Consider the following 19,803-nt stretch of genomic DNA (forward strand, 5'->3'; position numbering starts at 1 on the left):
CTTTATTTGACCTGATTGGAGCCTGCCCAAAGAGACGAAAGAAAAAAAAAAAAGAAAAAAAAAAAAAACTTCGTTCCCAGGGCATTTGTGGGAAACTATTAGAGGCAGTTACTTAACATGGGTTCTCTGGGCAGACGCCTTGTGAACTAAATAGTGCTCTGAGCAAATGCTGAAAAGGAAAGGCTGGGAACAGAGTTTCCCACGGGGGACTTCAATAAGCTCCAGTGTGTTCCTGGGAACGCGGCGTGGCGTGCGGGCTCCATACACGCCCAGGCGGTGTGCCTGCTCAGGATGGGGCAAGACGCCTGAGCTCTCAAGGTCACCTGGCTAAGGCAAGTTGTCATCTGCGTGGCCACGTGTGGAAGAAGTGACCCGTCCCCCACCTGCCACACAGCCCTCAGCAGAGACTAGAGCCTTCGTGGTACCAAACATGTAAAGAAATATGTCTCCAGGTGCGGTGGGGCACGCTTGTAATCCCAGTACTTGGGAGGCTGAGACAGGAGAATGGCACAGTTCGAAGCCAGCCTCAGCTACTTAGTGAGACCTTGTTTCCAAACAAAATATAAAATATGTCTGGGAGTGTAGCCCAGAGGTAGAAAGCCCCTAGGTTCCGCCCCGAGTACCACACACAAAAAGAGAAATATGTCTCCATCATTAACAAAGCAATACAGTTAACCAAGCACATAGCCAGGCTTGATGACACATACCTGTAATCCCAGTATTTAGGAGACTGAGACAGGAGGATCACAGGTTCAAGCCCAGCTGCGGCAGCTTAGGGAGACCTTCAGAAATTTAGCAAGATTCTGCTTCAGCACAAAAAATAAAAGGGCTGGGAATGCGTCTCAGAGGTTGAATGTCCCCGGGTTCAATCCCCAGTTCCACAAAATAAAAAATAAAGAGTTAAGCAGGCACAGCCCTCAGTGGACATAGAAGGGAAAGAACACGGACTTCACACTAAGTACAAAAGTCACTAAAACAGGTCACCACAGAACACACAAAAACAGCAAATCCTGAAAAAGGGGAAAGCTAATCTTCAAATTGTCACATATTAGGATTTAAATTCCCAGTTTTACACACACCTGCAATCCCAGTACATGGAAAGCTGAGACAAAGATTACTGGTTCACAGACAGACTCAGCCGTGTAGATAGACTCTCAGCAACCTAGTGAGGTTCCCTTTCAAAACAAAAAAACAAAACAAAATTTTAAAAGGGCTGAAGGTATAGCTCAGAGGTAGAATGCCCCTGAGTTCAATCCCCAGTAACACACACACACACAAATTAATTAATCAATTTCTAATTTCAACACCAACAAAAAATATGAGTCATATGAAAATATAGCTCATCTACAGGGGGAAACCAATCAATGGAAACTGTTCCCAAGGAAACCCAGACTTTGGACCAAGTAAATAGACCCTAAATCAATTATTTTAAATATACCCCAAAAATGAAAGGTACCACGTGTGCAAAAACTAAACCGGCGAATAATGTCTCATGAAATAGAGAATATCAATATAGATTGAGAAAATAGAAATTCTAGAGCTTAAAAATTCTAAAAACTAAAAAATTTTAAGTCAGTAAGGATCTTAGTAATAGGTTTGAGGAAGCGAAAGAAAATAATTGTAGAATTTAAAGATAAAGATAGGTCAACTCAGATCAACCAAAGGAACAGAAAAAATAAAAGAATTCAGAGAAATGAAGAGCCTCAGGGGCCTGTAAGACTCCATTAAGCAAACCAACGTGCACAGCACAGAGACCCCAAGGAAAGGAGAGGCAGGAGACAGGGAAAAAAGAATTTCAAGAAATAATAATGAAAAAATAAGGACATTTGAAGAAAACAATATAACCAAATGGCAGAACAAAATCCTAACTTATCAGTAATTGTGTCAAATATAAACGCATTAAATAGTCTAACTAAAAAGCCAGAGATTGGCCAGAATGGATTTTATAATGAACTTTTTTTTTTTTTTTTTTTTTTTTATGAGAGACACACCTCAGGGGAAAAAACCTGAAGGGATAAAGAGGCAATCTGACAGCAATGCTTGGAGACACTAATATGCCAGTTTCTATACGAGATGGAAAACTGCGCAGAAGACTGAGAGGAGCCGAGCAGCATGGCAGCCAACCAGACCTGAGGCCCTGCGGGACGCCCCACCTGACAGCAGAAGGCACGCTTTCCAGAGCAGACGGGGCACGAACTGGGCCACAGAATGAGCCTCAAAGCACTTGAAAGGACTGAAACCATACAAAGTATATTTTCAATTAATATCAGAGTCAGGGCAGAAGCCAATGCCAGAAGGAACTTTGTGGCACTCATCTTCCCTAAGGAAGCAAAAGATGAAAAAGGGGATGACCAAGGACAAGAATGGGAGTAAAAACAACACACATAACTTATGGGGTTAAGCAAAAGAAACACTCAAAGAAAAATACCTGAACGACAAAACATCTAACGATAAAAGAAAGACCTCAAATCAGTAACTAACCTTCTATCTTAAGAAATTAGAAGAGAAAGAACAGCTCAGCCCAACGCAAGTAAGAGGAAGAGAATATTACTACAGCAGAAATAAATAAGATACACAGTGGAAAAACAACAAAGAAAATTAACAGAACCAGGAGCTGGTTCTTGGAAAGAGCAACAGAAATGTCAAATCTCTCACTGGGTTGACTGAGGAAAAAGAAAACTCAAATTATAAAACTCAGGAATGAGAGAAAGGACGATACTACCACCCACACAGAAATAACAATATGGTTATAAGAGAAATGACAGCAGATACTGACTTCACAACTGTATCACAGAATAAAATTCAAACATCTGGAGAGGGTAGATAGTCAACTTAAGAAAAGTAAACACACACACACACACACACACACACACACACACACACACACACACCATGATAGCAGGTTTGTGTTATATACGCCCATCCAGGACAGAAAGCTTGCCACCCAGTGAAAGACAGAACACACAGTCGCTGAATGACCCATACGTCTCGTGGGCTTTGTTTTGTTTTGTTTTGTTTTGTACTAGAGGTTGAGCCCAGGGGCATTCTACCTCTGAGCTACACCCTGCCATTTTTTATTTTCAAACAGGGTCTCACTAAGTTGCTGAGGCTGGCCTCGAACCTGTCATCTTCCTGTCTCAGCTTCCCAAGTGCTGGGCTTACAGGTGTGCGCCACCACGCCCAGTCCTGTATTACTTTTCTGATGCTTTCTGCCACATGGAATATTCTTATGTCCTAAAAAAAAAAAAAAGACTCAGAGTAGACACTGAACACTTTGTAAAATAAATAGGAACACTTACACACTGTTGGTGGGATTCAAAATAGTACAGCCACTGTGGAGACCAGTGTGGAGATACTTAAAAGACCGGGAACGGGGCCACCCCACGGCCAGCCACACCGCCTTTGGGGATCTTACCACAGGACTGACATCATATTACTCGAGGGACGCATGCACGTCCACGTTTACGGCAGCTCCATTCACGACAGCCAAACTATGGAACCAGCCTAGATGCCCACCAGCAGACGGACGGATTACGATATTATGGTATCTGCACACAATGGAATCTGCTCAGCCGTAAGAAGAGAACACGATGTGACCTTCGCAGGAAAATGGATGGAACTTGAGGATACTGTGCTTAGTGCGGTTAACAGTCACAGAAAGCGAAGGGCCCCGTGTTCTCGACTCATACGTGGATGCTAAAGAGAAGCTGGGAAACAAAGACGACCCCAGAGAAATAATGGGGACCCTAGGGGAGAGGGAGGGGAGGGGAGAGCTGATGGTGGAAACTGCAGGTGGTCCTCTGTGCAAACATGGAGCTATTTGCATTAATGTTAAGACTACCTATTGGGGGGAACTGCAGGGAAGCGCACCGTGGACACTGAGTACACGTGTGTTTGTTTAACTCTGAGCCTCACTACGACGCGTAACTATCAGGCACCAATTTTTTTAAAATCTCATAAATGCTGTTGATGACCCGCTTTCACTTAACACAGGAAACGGCGGCCAAGGCCCTGTTATTCCTGTTTCACAGATGAAGCTGCTGAGACTCAGAGCGTTTCAGGAGCGTGCCCAGGGCACCCAGCAGGTCAACAGGCCCCAGAGCCGGCGATGGCCCACGCCGGCTGGCGGCCAGTGGAATCCCCTGGAGCAGGACCCCGGCCACCGCCATGACAGGGACAGACGGACACGTAGAAGCTGGGACAGCACAGACATATGGGGGGAAATCACACAGCTGCAAGGAAGTGGCTCTGCGCTAACCTTGGATACCCTCACCAGCTTCCAGAAGGCTTTTGCGCACACTTGAGGCACCTCTGCACGTGACAGCGGTGTGTGCCGCAGTCTAGCCCGGGCCACGCGCTGTGAGCCAGGCGTCCCGTGAAGACTGTAGTTTTGAAAGACAATGTCCTAAAGCACAAGAGGCTGCCGCAAATGGGTCACAGAGCTACTCACCGGTCCTGCACGGCGGGGATCTTGGAAGGACACTGCAAATATTGCTTAAACCGGAGCTCAAAGGCTTGTCCGATGGCGCCAATGACGTCCTGGGCCAGTCCGTCACAGCATTCCAGGATATGACACGCTGGGGAGAGAGGGACAGGAGCCCTTGGGAGGGATGCTGGAGCTCCAGCTCCCCAGCTCCCGGCAAACAGTCCTTCCTGGAGCCAGAAGGGACCCAGACAGGAGGATCCCAAGTTCAAGGCCAGCCTCAGCAACTTGGCAAGACCTTGTTTCAAAATAAATAAGAGGGGCTGGGAGTGTAGCCTCTGGGTTCAACCCCCAATACAAACCAACCGACAAAAGAGGTGCAGCCTTGTCAAGTGACTATGGGGGTACCGTCCCAACAAGAAGCCGCCACATCTCCATAAAATGGAGACCTGGTTTTCATGCAGATCTCAGGAAGGCAGCTTTTTTTTTTTTTTACGGGCCTGGGGATGGAACCCAGATGCATTTGACCTCTGAGCTACTCCCCCTGCCCAATTTTTTTTATTCTTTATTTTGAAACAGGGTCTCACTGAGTTGCAGAGGGCCTCACTAAGTAGCTGAGGCTGTCCGCAAACCGCAATCCTCTGGTCTGCAGCCATACCACCCTGAACGTATCTGATCCCGTCTGATCTCGGAAGCTAAGCAGGGTCAGGCCTGGTTAGCACTTGGAAGAAAGGCAGCTTTCAAGAAAGAGCAGATGAAAGCCCGGGCTGTCCCAGGCCAGAAGCAGTGCTCAGAGGCGGGGAGAGGCCAGGAGGGGTGTCTGACTGCTCTGGGGCAGGCTGCAGCCATCACAGGACACGCTGTGCCGTCCTGGTGTGAAGTTTGTGGCGTGAAGTCACGGAAGCCCCCAGACAAGGAAGGCTGATGGGAGGAGGACGGCGAGGGCCTCCGTCTTGTGCGGACGTGACGCTTCTCCAGAGCCTTGGGAACTTCCTGAAACCCACCCCCAGCGCCCCTTCAGCGGAGTCTTAGCCAGTCACCTGTCTCCCTGGAGAGCTGCAGGTTGGCGACCTGCTCAGCGCGTTAAACACGACGATTGAGGTCTGTGTCTGTACGGAGCTCCTGCCCCAGGCCCAGCGGACCAGACCAAAATGAAGCCACTCCTGCTACACGCCCCATCATCAAACAAACCTCGAGAACAAGGCCAGTCCTTCCGGAAAACGAGAGGCCTCAGCCCCGGTGAGCCACCCAGGGCGGGCGCTGTGCCTTAGCCCCGACCCACCGACCGCAGGGAGGGCCTGAGGTCACCCTCGGGCTGCGGGGCTCTTTCTGTGATGCTCCATCTCTTGTTCCCAAAACCCGCGCCTCTGCCCGGGCCGCAGGAGCGCACATCCTGTTTTGAGGATGAATGGAAACCAGTGACATGCGGGACTCGCTCTGTCCTGTCTGTGCTGACAAGCACCTGGGGCTCGGCGCGAGTCGGGGCTCTCTCTGGAGGAGCACAGGGGCCGCCACATCTCACCTCTTGCTGCCATGTGGCTGTTTCCCAGGTGGCCTCTCCCAGGAGCCCCAGCGCTGTCTCCGTGAGGCGCAGGCTCACTTGGTCATGAACAAGCAGCGACTGCGGAGACGCCCAATGGTGCCGTCTCTGCAGGAGGAGCCTCGGGACCAGGGAGGCCGCCACCTCCACACGGTGCAGAGACCACGGCCGCTCTGCCTTCTCGGTGCACAGCGAGCACCCAGAGGGCGGCCGGGCCGCAGGCTCCTCCCGGCTCCAGGTGAACACGAGACAGGGCTTCCTAGGAAGAGCACGCAGGAGCGTCCTCTTGCCTCCGACTGTAATCCACTGGAGGTTTCCCGACAGCCAAGGGGTTCATCTTACAAAGACACAGGTGCTCTGGGTCCCTTTTTTTATTATTATTGCTTATTTTATTTGTTACAGATGTTATTTATAAAGTATCACCCTGGGCATTCACAGAGCAAGCCCATATGAAGCGGCTGTCACCGTTGCCTGGGTCGTGGACTGCTGGGGATGGAGGCGTTTTTCTGGCTAATCAGGAAGTAGGAATTCGGACTGAAAGGAGGCAAAGCCAGGACGACGCTCTGTCCCCGACCTGTCCTCTGGCTTCTAGCCTCGCTCACGGCTGTTCTGCAGCAACACACACGGCTCAGAAGAACTGACTGGTCAATACGTTGGAGAACCAGAAAGCAAGAGTGGGGAGGGGTCGAAGAGTATGGTTGTTTTAAGAAGAAAAGCTGTAGGTTGCCTTTTTTTTAAAAAAAAAAAAAAGTGGGTTTGTTTGCTTTTTTAAGAGATAATTTGCACAGCGAAAATTCTGCCCATTTTAGTGTACAGCTGTATGAGGTTTTTGATACTTGGTGCCCTGCAGTCTTGCTTCAGAAGGCAGTTCATGGCAATAATGACATACTGCACACAGTAGGTCTGCGTTTCAGGTAGAAGAAGGCGGCTCGTCCGAGGGGTGCCCGTTCTCACCACTCGCCTTCCCCACGTCTGAGAGCGGGAGGCCTGGGGAGGCGCCGTCGGGGAAGCCCAGGCGTTCTGGGGCAGCGTCAGGCCCCAGGTGCAAGGGCCCCGCTCAGCGAGGCTCGGGCCCTGCCAGGCCAAGTGATGGCAGGGTGACTGGGCCTGCAAGGGGGCGACGCATGCGTTCTCGGGAGTCCTGAGGCTTCACAGCCCCCGGGGGTGGACAAAGCAGTGCCATCGCCGCAAGTCTGAGGATTCCTTTGGTAACATGTGCTCTGCTCCAGAAACTCACTCCGTTCCCAAGTCAACTCTGGACCGTGCACCTCTCCGCCGGAGAGGTGGAGGGGTCGAGGCACCGCGGGGCCACCCTGGGCTCCTGGAGACCACCCAGCCCCTCGGTTTTCCCCTCACAACTCGGTAATCAGCTCGCCACTGCTGAGAAATGCAAACGCGACACTACAACAGGAGGAAGGGCTCTGACCATAGATAGACGCGCCCTGGCCCCCCACCCCAAAATGAGCTTCGTGGTGACGCCGACACTTGCGTGGGAAGAACAGTGGCCAGCGTCTGCTGTGTGGCCATGTCGTCTTCAAGCTTAAGACGCCACAGGAGGAGAGTCAGCCCAGCTCACCGCTCACCAGCCCAGGTGAGTGACGTTCCAGGCGGAGAATAATCCTCATCCACGTCCGTGGAAGGAAAGATTTTACAACCAGGTTGGGTTCACTTTGGGAGAGTCGTGGACACCAGCTGTCTAGCCTCCTCAGTCTGAAAACACTTCTCCAGGACAAGTCAGGAGCCGTGTGACGTCAAGCTGAAGAGTGATGGAGCCGGGAGTCCCTGCAGGGAGGGCCCCATCCTGGATTAATCTGTCTGTAAGTTGTCTTGAAAATACATCCTTGATAAAGGGCTCGGCAGAGTGTGGCAAGACAGAATGTGGAGATCGAATTTATATAGAATAGTAAATCGGGAGAAGCCAGGCATGTTGGCATAAGCCTAGAATCCCAGTACTTGAGAGGCTGAGACAGAAGGATCACAGGTTCAAGGCTGGCCTCAGCAACTTAGTGAGACTCTGTTTTTAAATTAAAAAAAAAAACAACAACAAAATAAAAGGACGGGGAAATATATGGAGTTCGAAATCATGCCGACTGCCGGGCGTGGTGGGCACGCTTGTAATCCCCATGCTTGGGAGGCGGAGACAGGAGGATCGCGCAGGTTCGGAGCCAGCCTTGCTGGCTTAGGAGACCCTGTTTCCAAATTTTAAAAATATTTTTAAAAAATAGGTCTGGAAGTGTAGCCCAGAGGTAGAAGGGCTTCCAGGAACCCCAGTACCACCAAAAAAAAAAAAGAAAGAAAAAAAGAAAAAAAAAGAAAGAAAGAAAGAAAGAAATCATGCCGAGCAACCTGGGAAATCAGCTGATTCGTGGGAGGGGCCGGAGGCGGCCAGGGCCAGCCGGGTAGTGGGAGATGCTCTTTTGTGGGGCTGCAAACCCACCCTCAGCCTTATCGAGGGGTTTTCGGTAACAGCAGTGGCGTGGACGTTCGGGAGGAGCGTGGTCAGCCCCACCCTCCAAATGTGTGATCATCCATCGGGTCTGGGTCTGTGAGTGACGTCCCGATCCCGCCTGTGGCTGGAGGCCCAGGCAGCCTCATGGAGGAAGCACCCTGCCATGGGCGCTGGGTGAAAGCTAGGCCAGGCGGCATTAGGGCTCAGCTGGCCCCGCAGTCTACACGTACAGAGAGCTGAGGCTGGGCAGGAGGTGAGCCACCATGGAGTCTCCGGGCATACCCCAGGACACCGTCAGCGCAGGTGGGCACTGCCAACGTATAAGTCAGGCATCTCAACCTGTCGCCATCTGGATACAAGTGTGCGTTGAAACTCAGCGACATCCGGCATCTCCTGGCTCGGCCAGGACACTGCTGCTCTTGCTGACCCAGTGACACCTCACAGCACTATACGGCACCTGCTTGTTCTGAGCCAGGTGCGCCGTGCGCAAGGACGCAGGCCACGCGGCGCTTACCTCTGCGGTTGACGGGGTCCTTGGCTACGTAGGCAACGTAGTCTGTCGTGTCCTGTTAAGAAAAAAGAAGTCTGCGTCACGCTTTGGCGGAGGCGGCTTCAGGGCTGTGTGCACTGCGTGCAGGCCGAGGAATATCTGTCCAGCGCGGCTCGAGAAGCAAACACCGCCCCAGAGAGCCCAGCCCAGACAGCCTCACTCTGGCATGCGGGCCGGAGGCCGGCCAGTGCAGACTCTGGGCCGGCACGTCCAGACAGGGCCTGAGGCTCTGCCTTTCCAGCCAGCCCTTGCTGGACTGACTGTCCGTCCATGCGTCGCTTGGAGCAGCCAGGAGCATCCCATCTCCTGGGATCCTCTAAGAGCACTGGCGTTGGAGTCCCTGCACAGATCATCCGGTTTAGCTGGCTTTGGAGGTGAGCCCTGGGCAGTGGAGATTTTAGAAGCTCCTGAGTGAGATTAGTCAGGCACAAAAAAGTAAGAAATTGGTTCTCTCCCAAATATGTGGAAGCTAGGGAGGCAATGGGTCACAGAAGGAGCTCTAGATGAAGAAGGAGATACTATAAATGAGCAAATAAGGCGACCTAGCTGAGGGGACGGGAGGGGAAGAGGGAATCCTCTAATGCACACGATGTACTTAACAAACATCTCAGTGTCAATCACTAAGCCAAGCATGAGAAGGAGGGAGGGGGAGGGAAGGGGGCCGGAAGCGGATAAGGGCTAAGTGGGTGGTGTGTGCATGTATGCCTCCACCATCTTGTACTCCATAAGATGTATGACTACAGTGCACCAATAAATATTTTTTAAAAAGCTCCTAGGTACATACTACCACAGTTGAGAACCCGCTCTCAATAATGTTGACACCACGGGCCCTTGAATGTGAGTCCGTGCCAGACTCCCCTGCAAGCCCCGTTAAGACAGACTGCTGGCTGCACCCTACAGTGCCCCATCCGGCGGTTCTGGTATGACCCTCAGGCCACACAAGTGACCGCTGACCCATTACAACTGCCACTGGACTGGGGACCACGCTCTGATAAGCAGCTGGTTCGGGGAAAAAAAACAGAGTGGACGTTGAAGGGTTAGTTGCAAACACCCCCTCATGGGCAACTGAGGTAAGATGTTTCTTTTCTTCCTATACATAAGTAATGATTTTAGTCTTTTAAGGGGAAACCTCAGCAAAACCAGGAAGGAAGGGAGAAGAGGAAGAAGGCTGAGGTTTACTCATGGAAAAGCTACATTTGAATATGCGTAGACATGTGAACATAACACTGTCGACCTGGACACTCGGTACTGGAGGAGGGAAAAGGGAGGCGGGTGGCGGGGCACCAGTACCGTGTGGATGCATGCCGCTGTCAACAGGATCCACATTGTGATGTGAGACTAGAGGGCTCCGATAAAATAAAATTTAAAAATAAACCTTAATGGTATGCTGGAACAGCCCTGCGCCAGCTCGTTTTTAGACAAAAAACAAGACAAGTCAATCATCATCCTAACTCTCTGTCAATCTGACAGTTGGAAACATCAGAAAAACCACCTCCCAGGGGCACTTGGTGAAGGCAGCCTAGTTTTGCTGCTAATTTCCCAAATAGTATCTAACGCCCCGAAGAGCTCAGCCGTGATTCCGCTACGCCAGCAGGAGGGTGGAGAGTCTGAAGGGCTGCCTGCCTGCTCATCTCCTTCCGGGAGAGGCCCGTGAGGATGTGAAGCCACTGGCAAAAACATGGACGGCGGCTGCGATGGCAGAGCCTTCCCGCTCCCTGCAGGGTGATCACTGGAGGCTCTTGGGGTCTCTAAGGCTCTTAAAGAGCAGCGGTGCTTCTTGGACTGAGAACCATGGCCCCCTGGGGTGGACTCTCTGGTATTTTAGATGTCGCCAGAATGCGTTGTTTGATTTTGAATTTTCCCTTTCCACGATAACCTTTAAAATTTAATATGACCCAGGCGCGGTGGCACATGCTTGTTATGTCAATACTCGGGGGCTGAGACTTGAAGAGGACTGCAGGTTCAGCAAGTAGTGAGACTCTCATTAACCTAGCGAGACAGTGCTTCTAAATAAAAATAAAAAGCAGGGCTGTGGGGCTGCGGTGTAGTTCAGAGATAGAATGCTCCTAGGCCCAATGCCCAGCACCAAAACAAACAAACAAACTTAATATGAGCCAGGTCTGGTGGCGCATACCTGTAATCCCAGTATTTGGGAGGCTGAGACAGGCCAGCCTCAGCAACTTATCAAAAATCTCAACTTAATGAAACCCTTATATTTAAAAAAAAATGTTTAGCCTGGTGTTGTGGTTCATGCTGATACTTGGGAGGCTGAGACAGAAAGATCGTAGCTTCAAGGCCACCCTCAGCTACTTAGTGAGGCCCTCCACAACTTAGTAAGATCTCGTTTCAAAATAAAGGAGAAGAAATAGGGCTGAGGGTATAGCCCAGAGGTAGAATGTCCCTGGGTTTGATCCCCAATACCAAGAAAAAAACAAAACAAAACAAAAAGAATTTCAAACGATGTTGCTGACATGGCCAGGTACACAGTGAGCCCACCAACTCCCACAGGGGCTCAAGGGCCCAAGGGGTTCAAAGCGCCTTCTCTGCACTTGTTCCAGCCCGTTCTCATCCCCAGGGGCCTGGGGGCCTAGCCACTGTTCTAGCACCCTCTGGGTGGTCTTTTCACAAATTTTTGCAATTTTAAAGGTTATCATGGAAAGGAAAAATTCAAAATCGAACAACGCTAATAGAACTGCTAATCGTGGAATATTATAAGTGTTATAAAGTCTCCTTTGGGAAGGATTAATAGTGTTTTCCAGGGTGTCTTTGTGGGCCTTTCTAGCTACCATTTTGCTCCTGGGTAGGCTGAGCAACCCGGCAATGAAGTGACGCACGCACTTACCGGGAGCACAAGGGCTACAACTAGAACTGTTGGTTTTATTGAAAGCATCTACCAGCTGGGCACAATGGCGCACACCTGCAATCGCAGTACTTGGGAGGTTGGGCCTGGAGGATCGCAGGCTGAAGGCCGACCTCAGCAACTTAGTGAGACTCTGTTTCAAAATAAAAAGGGCTGGGGTGTAGCTTTGTGGTAGAGTGTCCCCAGGCTCAACCTCCAGAACCAAAATAAGTAATTATCTACCATTGGGATGGGTTAAAATCATGGTTAAAAATCAATTTGGAATAGAACGCCATGCCATGCACAACCTAATATGTATTTGGGTTGAAATCTTGGAGGCAATTTTTCAGTATTTTTTGTTGTTTGTTTGTTTTAGTATTGGGGATTGAACCCAGGGGTGTTCTACCTAAGCTACACTCCCAGCCCTATTCTATTTTTTTTTTTAATTTGAAACAGGCCTCACTACATTGCTGAGGCTTTATGTAAACCTGCATGGTGGCACATGCCTGTAATCCTAGTGCTTGGGAGGCTGAGACAGGAGGAGCTTGGGTTCGAGGCCAGCCTGGTCAACTTAGTGAGATTCTCAGCAACCTGGAGAGACCCTATTTCAAAATAAAAAAGAAAGAAAGAAAGAAAAGAAGGGCTGTAAATATTCATAGCTCAGAGGTAGAATGTTCCTGGGTTCAATAACCAGTACTACAAAAATAAAAAACCTCAAGAAAGTCAATGCTTTCAGAATGTCTGACAGCTTTTGCCTAGTGAAGAAAAATTAATGGTAGGTTCTTGTCATAAGAAGGACCACTCCAAAAGAAATGATAAGAAGAAATTAAAAAACCCAGAGGGGAAAATAGCTGGCATCACAATTCAGTCTTTCATAGTGTCTTAAGGAGCGCACTTTAACTAGGCATCCCCTCACCAAAATCCCCAGCGAGAGGAGGAGAAACCAGCCCCAGGCACTTACCGGGTCTCCCCCAGAGGCGAAGGAGATGGACTGCATGCGGTGATTCGCTATAATCTGTCAAGCACAAAAGAAGAAGGAGATGTGCTGTTACTGCCCTCTCCACCGTGCAGAACCAACTGTTTGTTGGCAGGCAAGTTTTCCTGAAAACTGGGGCCACACGAACAAAACTGTCAGGTCATAACAAGAGAGCAGCTTCCATTCCCCCTTCCTGGTCCATGGCTGTGACCCAGCCAGCTGGCCAGAGCGACTTCACCAAATCCTCCCCAACTGCCAAATAGCAGCCACAGCAATCCCTCACAGGTGAGGCCCCGACGCCAGGAGGGACAAGCCGCTGCCCCCAGGAGGCGCGCAAGGCGGACCTGCCGTCCACGCGGCACCTGGGGCCGGTCCAGCAGCCTCACTCCTGGGGAGGACAGTCTCACCCACACACCAAGCCTGTTTCCAAAAATACACGGGGCCCCCAGGCAGGATGGGGCAGTGGCCCACCCGCGTCCAGGATTCCAAGTCAGCGCCACGTCGAGCCTCCTGACATTTACCAACCGAAACGCCAGAACGCACATTCCGAGTTAATTTTAAAATGGGAAATTTCCATTCGCCTTGTCAAGTGCAGCATACAGTGGAATTGGTAGATGCTAAGTTAGCGAGGAGCTGCCCTAAATTTAACGAGCCATATTAAGTCTCCTGTGCTATTTCTATCTTCTAAAGACAATGGGATGGCAGTGAAGAACCCTTCCGGGGGCGGGAGAGAGCGCTGGTCTCCATCCCCACACCAGGTTTATTTCTGCACAGGCTCCTCAGGGCCCCGTCCTCAAGCAGGCAGGAGAACTGACGCAGCCCTGATCATACCGGTAAGACTCAAAATATAACCGAATTATAAGATGAAAGAGCCCTTTTTAAACACCTACTCTGGTTGTTGGCATTTGTGAAACTTCAGGATCCGGGGAAACAGGATGGACAAATGACTAAGCTCCGAGGCTCTCCGGGTGGCCAGCGCCGGCCCCGGGCACTTACTAATAATAGTCGCTCTAGATATTGCCTGGAGACCGGACACAGACAGAGCCTGAGAGCCGGGAGGAGATGGACGGCCAATTAACGAGAAACGGGGCTCCCAAGGTTTTTAATTTTGCATAACTAATTTCCGTGTATTCAATTGTGTGCATATTTAAGTTTTGCTTATAAGGCAGCTCCTGAACTGGGGTTAGAAATTAAATGGGAAGCTGACTTAGGCGGACTAAGTGGAAATCACATTTGGTCAACACGATGCTGACCATTCGCACATCTCTGTACGCGGCCACGTCGAGTGGCAAGGTAGAAGTGAACTGACTCTTGCAGAAGCATGCGTTTTGCGTTTCTGCTTCAAGGGCTTCACGACCTCCGTGGAGTGGAGTGGAGTGGAGTGGGCGCCATCTGTCTGCTCCCTCTGGAGAAGGAGTGGTATGTCGTCGAAGCGTTCTCAATTGGCGACAGTCCCGCCCTGAAGTCAAGGGCACGTGGCCGGAGCCTCTGCTGGACCTGCCCCAGACTGCGCTGCCCCCTTGGAACTGGCAGCCCGGGTGTCTGGAGGAAGCACCCGGAGCCACACACCTAACCCAGCAGCAGGGAGGTGTGACGGATGCAGCCCTCTGGCCCCACGGTGCTGGGAGCATTGGCCCCGCTCCGTCCGTCCACCCTACCCCTTCTCTTTTATTCAGGTGGGAGTAAGGGAGAAAGGTACTCAGGGACGACAAGATCCCACAGACTCAAGGGCTAGAGTCTGAGGCCTCCCAGAAACAAGATTCCCAAGGAGCAGGAAGTGGAGAGGAGGGGAAATGAGTGGCCGTGGCTGAGTGGCCGACCGGAGTCACCAGGAGAAGGCGGAGCCGCCCAGCATTCATTTCTTTGCTGTTTTTAGGGGTTTGTTTGTTTGTTTGGGGTACTGGAGATTGAACCCAGAAACATTCCACCTCCAAGCTACACCCCAGCCTCTTTTTAAATTTTGAAACAAGGTCTTGCCAGGTTGCTGGGGTTGGCCTCAGCCTCCCAAGTACCAGGATTAAAGGCATGTGCCATCACGCCCAGTTTGCTCAGCATTCTTAATCCACAACCTTGGGGGCTAATCACTCAACCGCTAGAAGAATTAACGTGAAGAGAGAGGGGTTATCTAGGAGAACAAAAGAAAGGAGTGATGATGGCGTTCAGTTATGTTCAAACAAAGCCCAGATGCCGCTTCCCCTTTCCCCACCAGATCTAGAATCGATTTCTAATTCTTGGGTGGGAGTTGGAGGAAGAAGTGACGCTGGGGGTGCTGCGTGCTGACCTGGAGCTCCGGAAACAAGTACACGGAAGCCCACACAGCAGGATGGGTGACCACGGATGTCTCCAGTGACACGGCCACAGCCATGAGTGTGCCACACAGAGGTGACACCTGTTCCCTGCCCACCCTGCCAGGGCAGAGCGTGGACAGCACCCACGTCTCCCTTCACGTGGCCCAAATGTCCCCACATCCGTGGCCTCATCCGACCTTCAGAACTGTCCCGTCGGTAGCCGGGAGAGCTACTCATATGCCCATTTTTCCAGCTAAAGAAACTAATGATAGATCAGAGAAACATGGACAGATACTGCCCAGGAACACAAACATCCCAGATAAAATTTGCCTTAATAAACATGGCCAGACAGCTCTGTTGACTTGAAATCACTCCATCCCGTCTGTACCGTGGGTATGTTGCATCTCATCAGCTCTGCAACCCCGGAAGATACCGTGGAAGGAAAGATACTGTCAATTAAACCAGGGTGTGCCAGCCCCCTCAAAGCTGATAGAGCCGGGCGTGGTGGCGCACGCTTGTAATCCCCGCGCTTGGGAGGCAGAGACAGGAGGATCGCGCAGGTTCGAAGCTAGCCCCGCGCGCTGGCTTAGGAGACCCTGTTTCCAAATAAAAATGCAAAATGCAAAAATAGGTCTGGGACCCAAAAATAGGTCTGGAAGCCCGGAGGTAGAAGGGCTTCCAGGAACCCCAGTACCACCAAAAAAAAAAAAAAAAAAAGCTGATAGAAACATGCTCTTTATTTATTTACTTTTTGCAGTACTGGGGATGGAACCCAGGGGCATTCTACCTCCGAGCGATGCCCCCAGCCCTATTTTTCTTCTTTATTTTGAAACAGGGTCTCACTGAGTTGCAGAGGGCCTCACTAAGTAGTAGCTGAGGCTGTCCGCGAACCACGATCCTCCGGTCTCAGCCTCCCGAATGCTGGGGTTACAAGTGTGCGCCACCACGCCCGACCCAGAATCATGGTCTTTAAAACCACTGAAATGGGGTTATAAAAGGGAAAGGACATTAAGAGAAGACTTAGGCACAATGTTGTCCTTTTTTTGCCTTGCAAATAAACCAACAATTTCATCGGTGATACTGCACAAACCAACAACGAAAACAAAAAGGTAACATCGCAGAAGTAGAGAGAACGGATCTCATCACCCACTGTCCTGGTGACCCTTCCAAGTGGCCAACCAGGTGCACAGGCCAGTTGAGACTGGACGTGAAGGCATTGTGCAGGGCCTGGTAAAGCCGCGGGCAGGCAGCCGGGACCAGCCCTAGCTGGGTCTCTTGGAGGGTGGCGGGAGCTGGACGAGGCACACCTGTTTGGAGTCGGGGGTCCGCAGGTTGAGGCTGGCGGTGGAGATGGTCAGAGAGATGTTCATCCCGGCAAACTGGAGGTTGCTCTTCCCCAGGATATTGGACAGCATTTTGCTCGGAGGCTGTGAAATCCAAAAACATTATTTTAGCTTTTATTTAGCGGGGGCCACCCTGTTGGGAGTTCTGTGTTGCTCTCATCTAAAACGATGGAGACATGGCCGGGCATGGTGGCGCACGCTTCTAATCCCAGCATTTGGGAGGCCGAGACAGGAGGACCGCGGTTTGCAGACAGCCTCAGCTACTTAGTGAGGCCCTTTGCAACTCAGTGAGACCCTGTTTCAAAATAAAGAACAAAAATAGGGCTGAGAGCGTAGCTTGGAGGTAGATTGCTCCTGGGTTCCATCCCCAGAACCACAATAAATAGATAGATAGATAGATAGATAGATAGATAGATAGATAGATAGATGGATGGAGACACGGGTATCAGCCACACCCCAGACCCTCACTGACTGCTCCTCCCCCTTGGGCACAAAAAGACAAATAGAAAATGACAGCTGGGAGGATGGGGCTAACCTTAAGATATGCACTTTCTAGAATATGCAAGAAGCCGGGCGTGGTGGCGCATGCTTGTGATCCCCGCGCTTGGGAGGCTGAGACAGGAGGACCGCACAGGTTCGAAGCCAGCCTCAGCTACTTAGTGAGGCTCTCAGCAACTTAGTGAGACCCTGTTTCCAAATAAAATAGAAAATAGGTCTGGGAGTATAGCCCGGAGGTAGAAGTCCCTTGGGTTCCATCCCCAGTAAAACACACACACACACACACACACACACACACACACACACACACTAGAATATGCAAGATGCAAACTGTGAAAGACCTAACTAATATGGAAATACAGATGAGGGCTCCTCGGCAGCCGAGGTGCCAGTCTTTCTGGCTGCCTCTGGCCATGTGCGGGTGTTTCCTGGGGGTCCCTTGGATGTAAACCAGGCCAGAGACAGGGAGGCTTTGCAGACTCAAAATCTGACTTTAAGCCGGGCATGGTGGCTCATGCCTGTAAGCCCGGTACTTGGGAGGCTGAGCCAGGAAGATTACAGGTTTGAGGCCAGCCTCGGCAACTTAGCCAAATTCTCAGCAACCTAGCTAGACCCCGTTTCAAAACAAAAGATAAGAAGGGCTGGGAGTGCAGCAATGGAGGTAAACCCCCTGGGTGGGTACCACACCGAGCATGCCGAAAGTGATACTACCTCTCGAGGAAGCCTAAAGCAGACCCGCTCTGAGGCTTCTGAGCAATCCCAGAGGGTGACGGGCATGCTCCCTGCTGAAGGAAACGGACCACACATCCTTGGTCCAAAGCACCTTCCTGGCCAGGGCTCACGGGGAGAACCCAGAGAGAAGTCCATGGCCTGGGCCAGCGCAGGATGGAGGGGCCCAGGCTGGCTGCCACTGGTGTCCCCAGCCACTCAGTGCAGGAGTCTGAGGGTGGCGTTTCCCAGCCAGACGCGTTCCCCCAAGTCCCCGGGGAGCATGTCCAGTCATCCCTCCGCCCTGTGGACCTAACTACCCATCCTTTCAGCCTGGATTAGACAGGACATCGCCCTTTCAACATGATAGCTAGTTTCTAACCAGACACCTCCTTTTTAATCTCCTGGAAAAGGAGATAAAGCACGGTGGCGTATGCCTCCTAATCCCAGGGGTTAGGAGGCTGAGACAGGAGGATCTCAGGTTCAAGACTGGCCTCAGCAACTTAGAAAGACCTTCAGCATCTTAGTGAGACCGTATTTCAAAATAAGAAACAAAAAAGGGGGCTGGAGGTATAGCTTAGAAGTAGAACACCCCTGGCTTCAGTCCTCAGTACCATAAAGAGAAAAGAAGAGGAGAGGAGAGGAGAGGAGAGGAGAGGAGAGGAGAGGAGAGGAGAGGAGAGGGAGAAAAGTGAAGCTGGGCTCCTCTGCGGGCGTGGGAGACAGTGAGGGCCACACCCCACCTGCTGGAGGTCGAGCCTCAGAATGTCCAAGGGACCAGATAAGCCATGACATCAGTGTTCACGGCTTCTGTACTCTCAGTTGGGAGTACCCTCATTATCTGGTCCATCAGAATGAGTTTGAGGTTAGAATTTCTGCTCAGCCAGTGAACTGCCTCCAAAAACAACTTTTTATGGAAATCCTCCATTTAAAGAAAAAAAAAAAAAAAGACCTTTCCTGCGCTCACCTCGGGACACTACTGAGATCTGCCCTGGTTCAGTGTCCTGGACCACAGTTCTTTGCTTCCAGCTACATGCTACACCTTTGATCTCCGTGCCAATATATATTTGGTTAACACTCCTGAAAGAGATCTTCAGAAATAGCGATGCTGCCCACCCACGAGACTCAAGTGCGCCCCAGATGAGGCCCAGAAACCTGTGCTGTTTCCATCTCCTTCCTAGAGGCCCTTGAGGGCGTCCCAAGACCTGCTGGTACTGTCTCTGTCCTCAGATGCCTCCCAGGTTCCTGAATTGGAGATTCCAGAGCTTCCTTCGGGCTGGAACATGCCCAGGGGGTGGACCAGATAGAAACTGGCACACCTGAGCTGCCAGCCTAAGCTCTCTGCCTGAAACCCAGTTGTCCTGTGGGCGCATGGCTATCCCCAGCCAAGGAAGGGCCGAGCCAAGCTCACAGCTGCCCCGAGGAGCCAGACAGGAAGACGCTCGGCCTCGGGCAGAGCCAGAGCTCTCTGGGCTATGCTTCCCCCACGCTTCTGTCCAGGCCTAGAAGAGTCACTGTCCTGGGTACTGAGTTACGTGTTTACAAGATGTCTAACCAAAGAGGGCGTCTCTATGATTTCTCTTTATTTGAAATGTTTCTCCTAGTCCCACTATTCTTGGGATGGTAACTTGTAGATCACAGTAGAGCTCTCCTCCTCCGAGGCGGGTGGGCTGGCTCAGCCCCAGCTCCACCACCTGTTGTCGGCTTCTCATCTCTGCCCCTGCGTTTATCGCCTGCAACATGGAGTCCCACGGGTGCAGAGCTGGCTAGCACCAGATAACAAGAGCCAGGTATTAAGTTAATAGCTGATGGGTAAACACAGCTGTTATTAAATATCAGTTCAGGCAAACTCACAATTAAAGTTTAGATTACATTTAAAAACCAGATAATAAATACTCAGTGCACCTCCTATCCTAATGCTTTTGCTACATTAAGTACTAACTAAGCAATCCTGGTGGGCACGCCTGCAATCCCCGTACTTGGGAAGCTAACACAAAAGGATTGAGAGTTTGACACTAACCTTGAGAACTTAGCGAGACCCTGTTTCCAAATAAAAAAGTTAAATAGGGCTGAGAGCATAGCCAGAGGTAGAAGAGCCGTGGGTTCAGTCTCTAGTACCCCACTAATAAATAGTAACTCTGCTTTTCTGTTAATCTACCGGCCTTCGGGTTGGAGGTGCTATGTATGAG

The 19,803-nt window shown here is 50.9% G+C and overlaps 1 protein-coding gene across 1 annotated transcript in view; it reads right to left on the minus strand.

The window, feature by feature from the left end:
• SHC3 (SHC adaptor protein 3) overlaps positions 1-19,803 on the minus strand; it is a gene marked incomplete at both ends in the record, with an annotated part of 85,568 nt that overhangs the window by 24,800 nt on the left and 40,965 nt on the right. Inside the window, 4 exons of the mRNA XM_080708602.1 lie at positions 4,451-4,577; positions 8,927-8,978; positions 12,763-12,816; positions 16,373-16,492. Of these exons, the coding sequence (XP_080564728.1) occupies positions 4,451-4,577; positions 8,927-8,978; positions 12,763-12,816; positions 16,373-16,492 (353 nt within the window). The remainder of the gene's footprint in view (positions 1-4,450; positions 4,578-8,926; positions 8,979-12,762; positions 12,817-16,372; positions 16,493-19,803) is intronic.

This window comes from Muscardinus avellanarius (genome assembly GCF_963383645.1).
Source record: "Muscardinus avellanarius genome assembly, chromosome: 13".
In the NCBI taxonomy this organism is placed as follows: Eukaryota; Metazoa; Chordata; class Mammalia; order Rodentia; family Gliridae; genus Muscardinus; species Muscardinus avellanarius.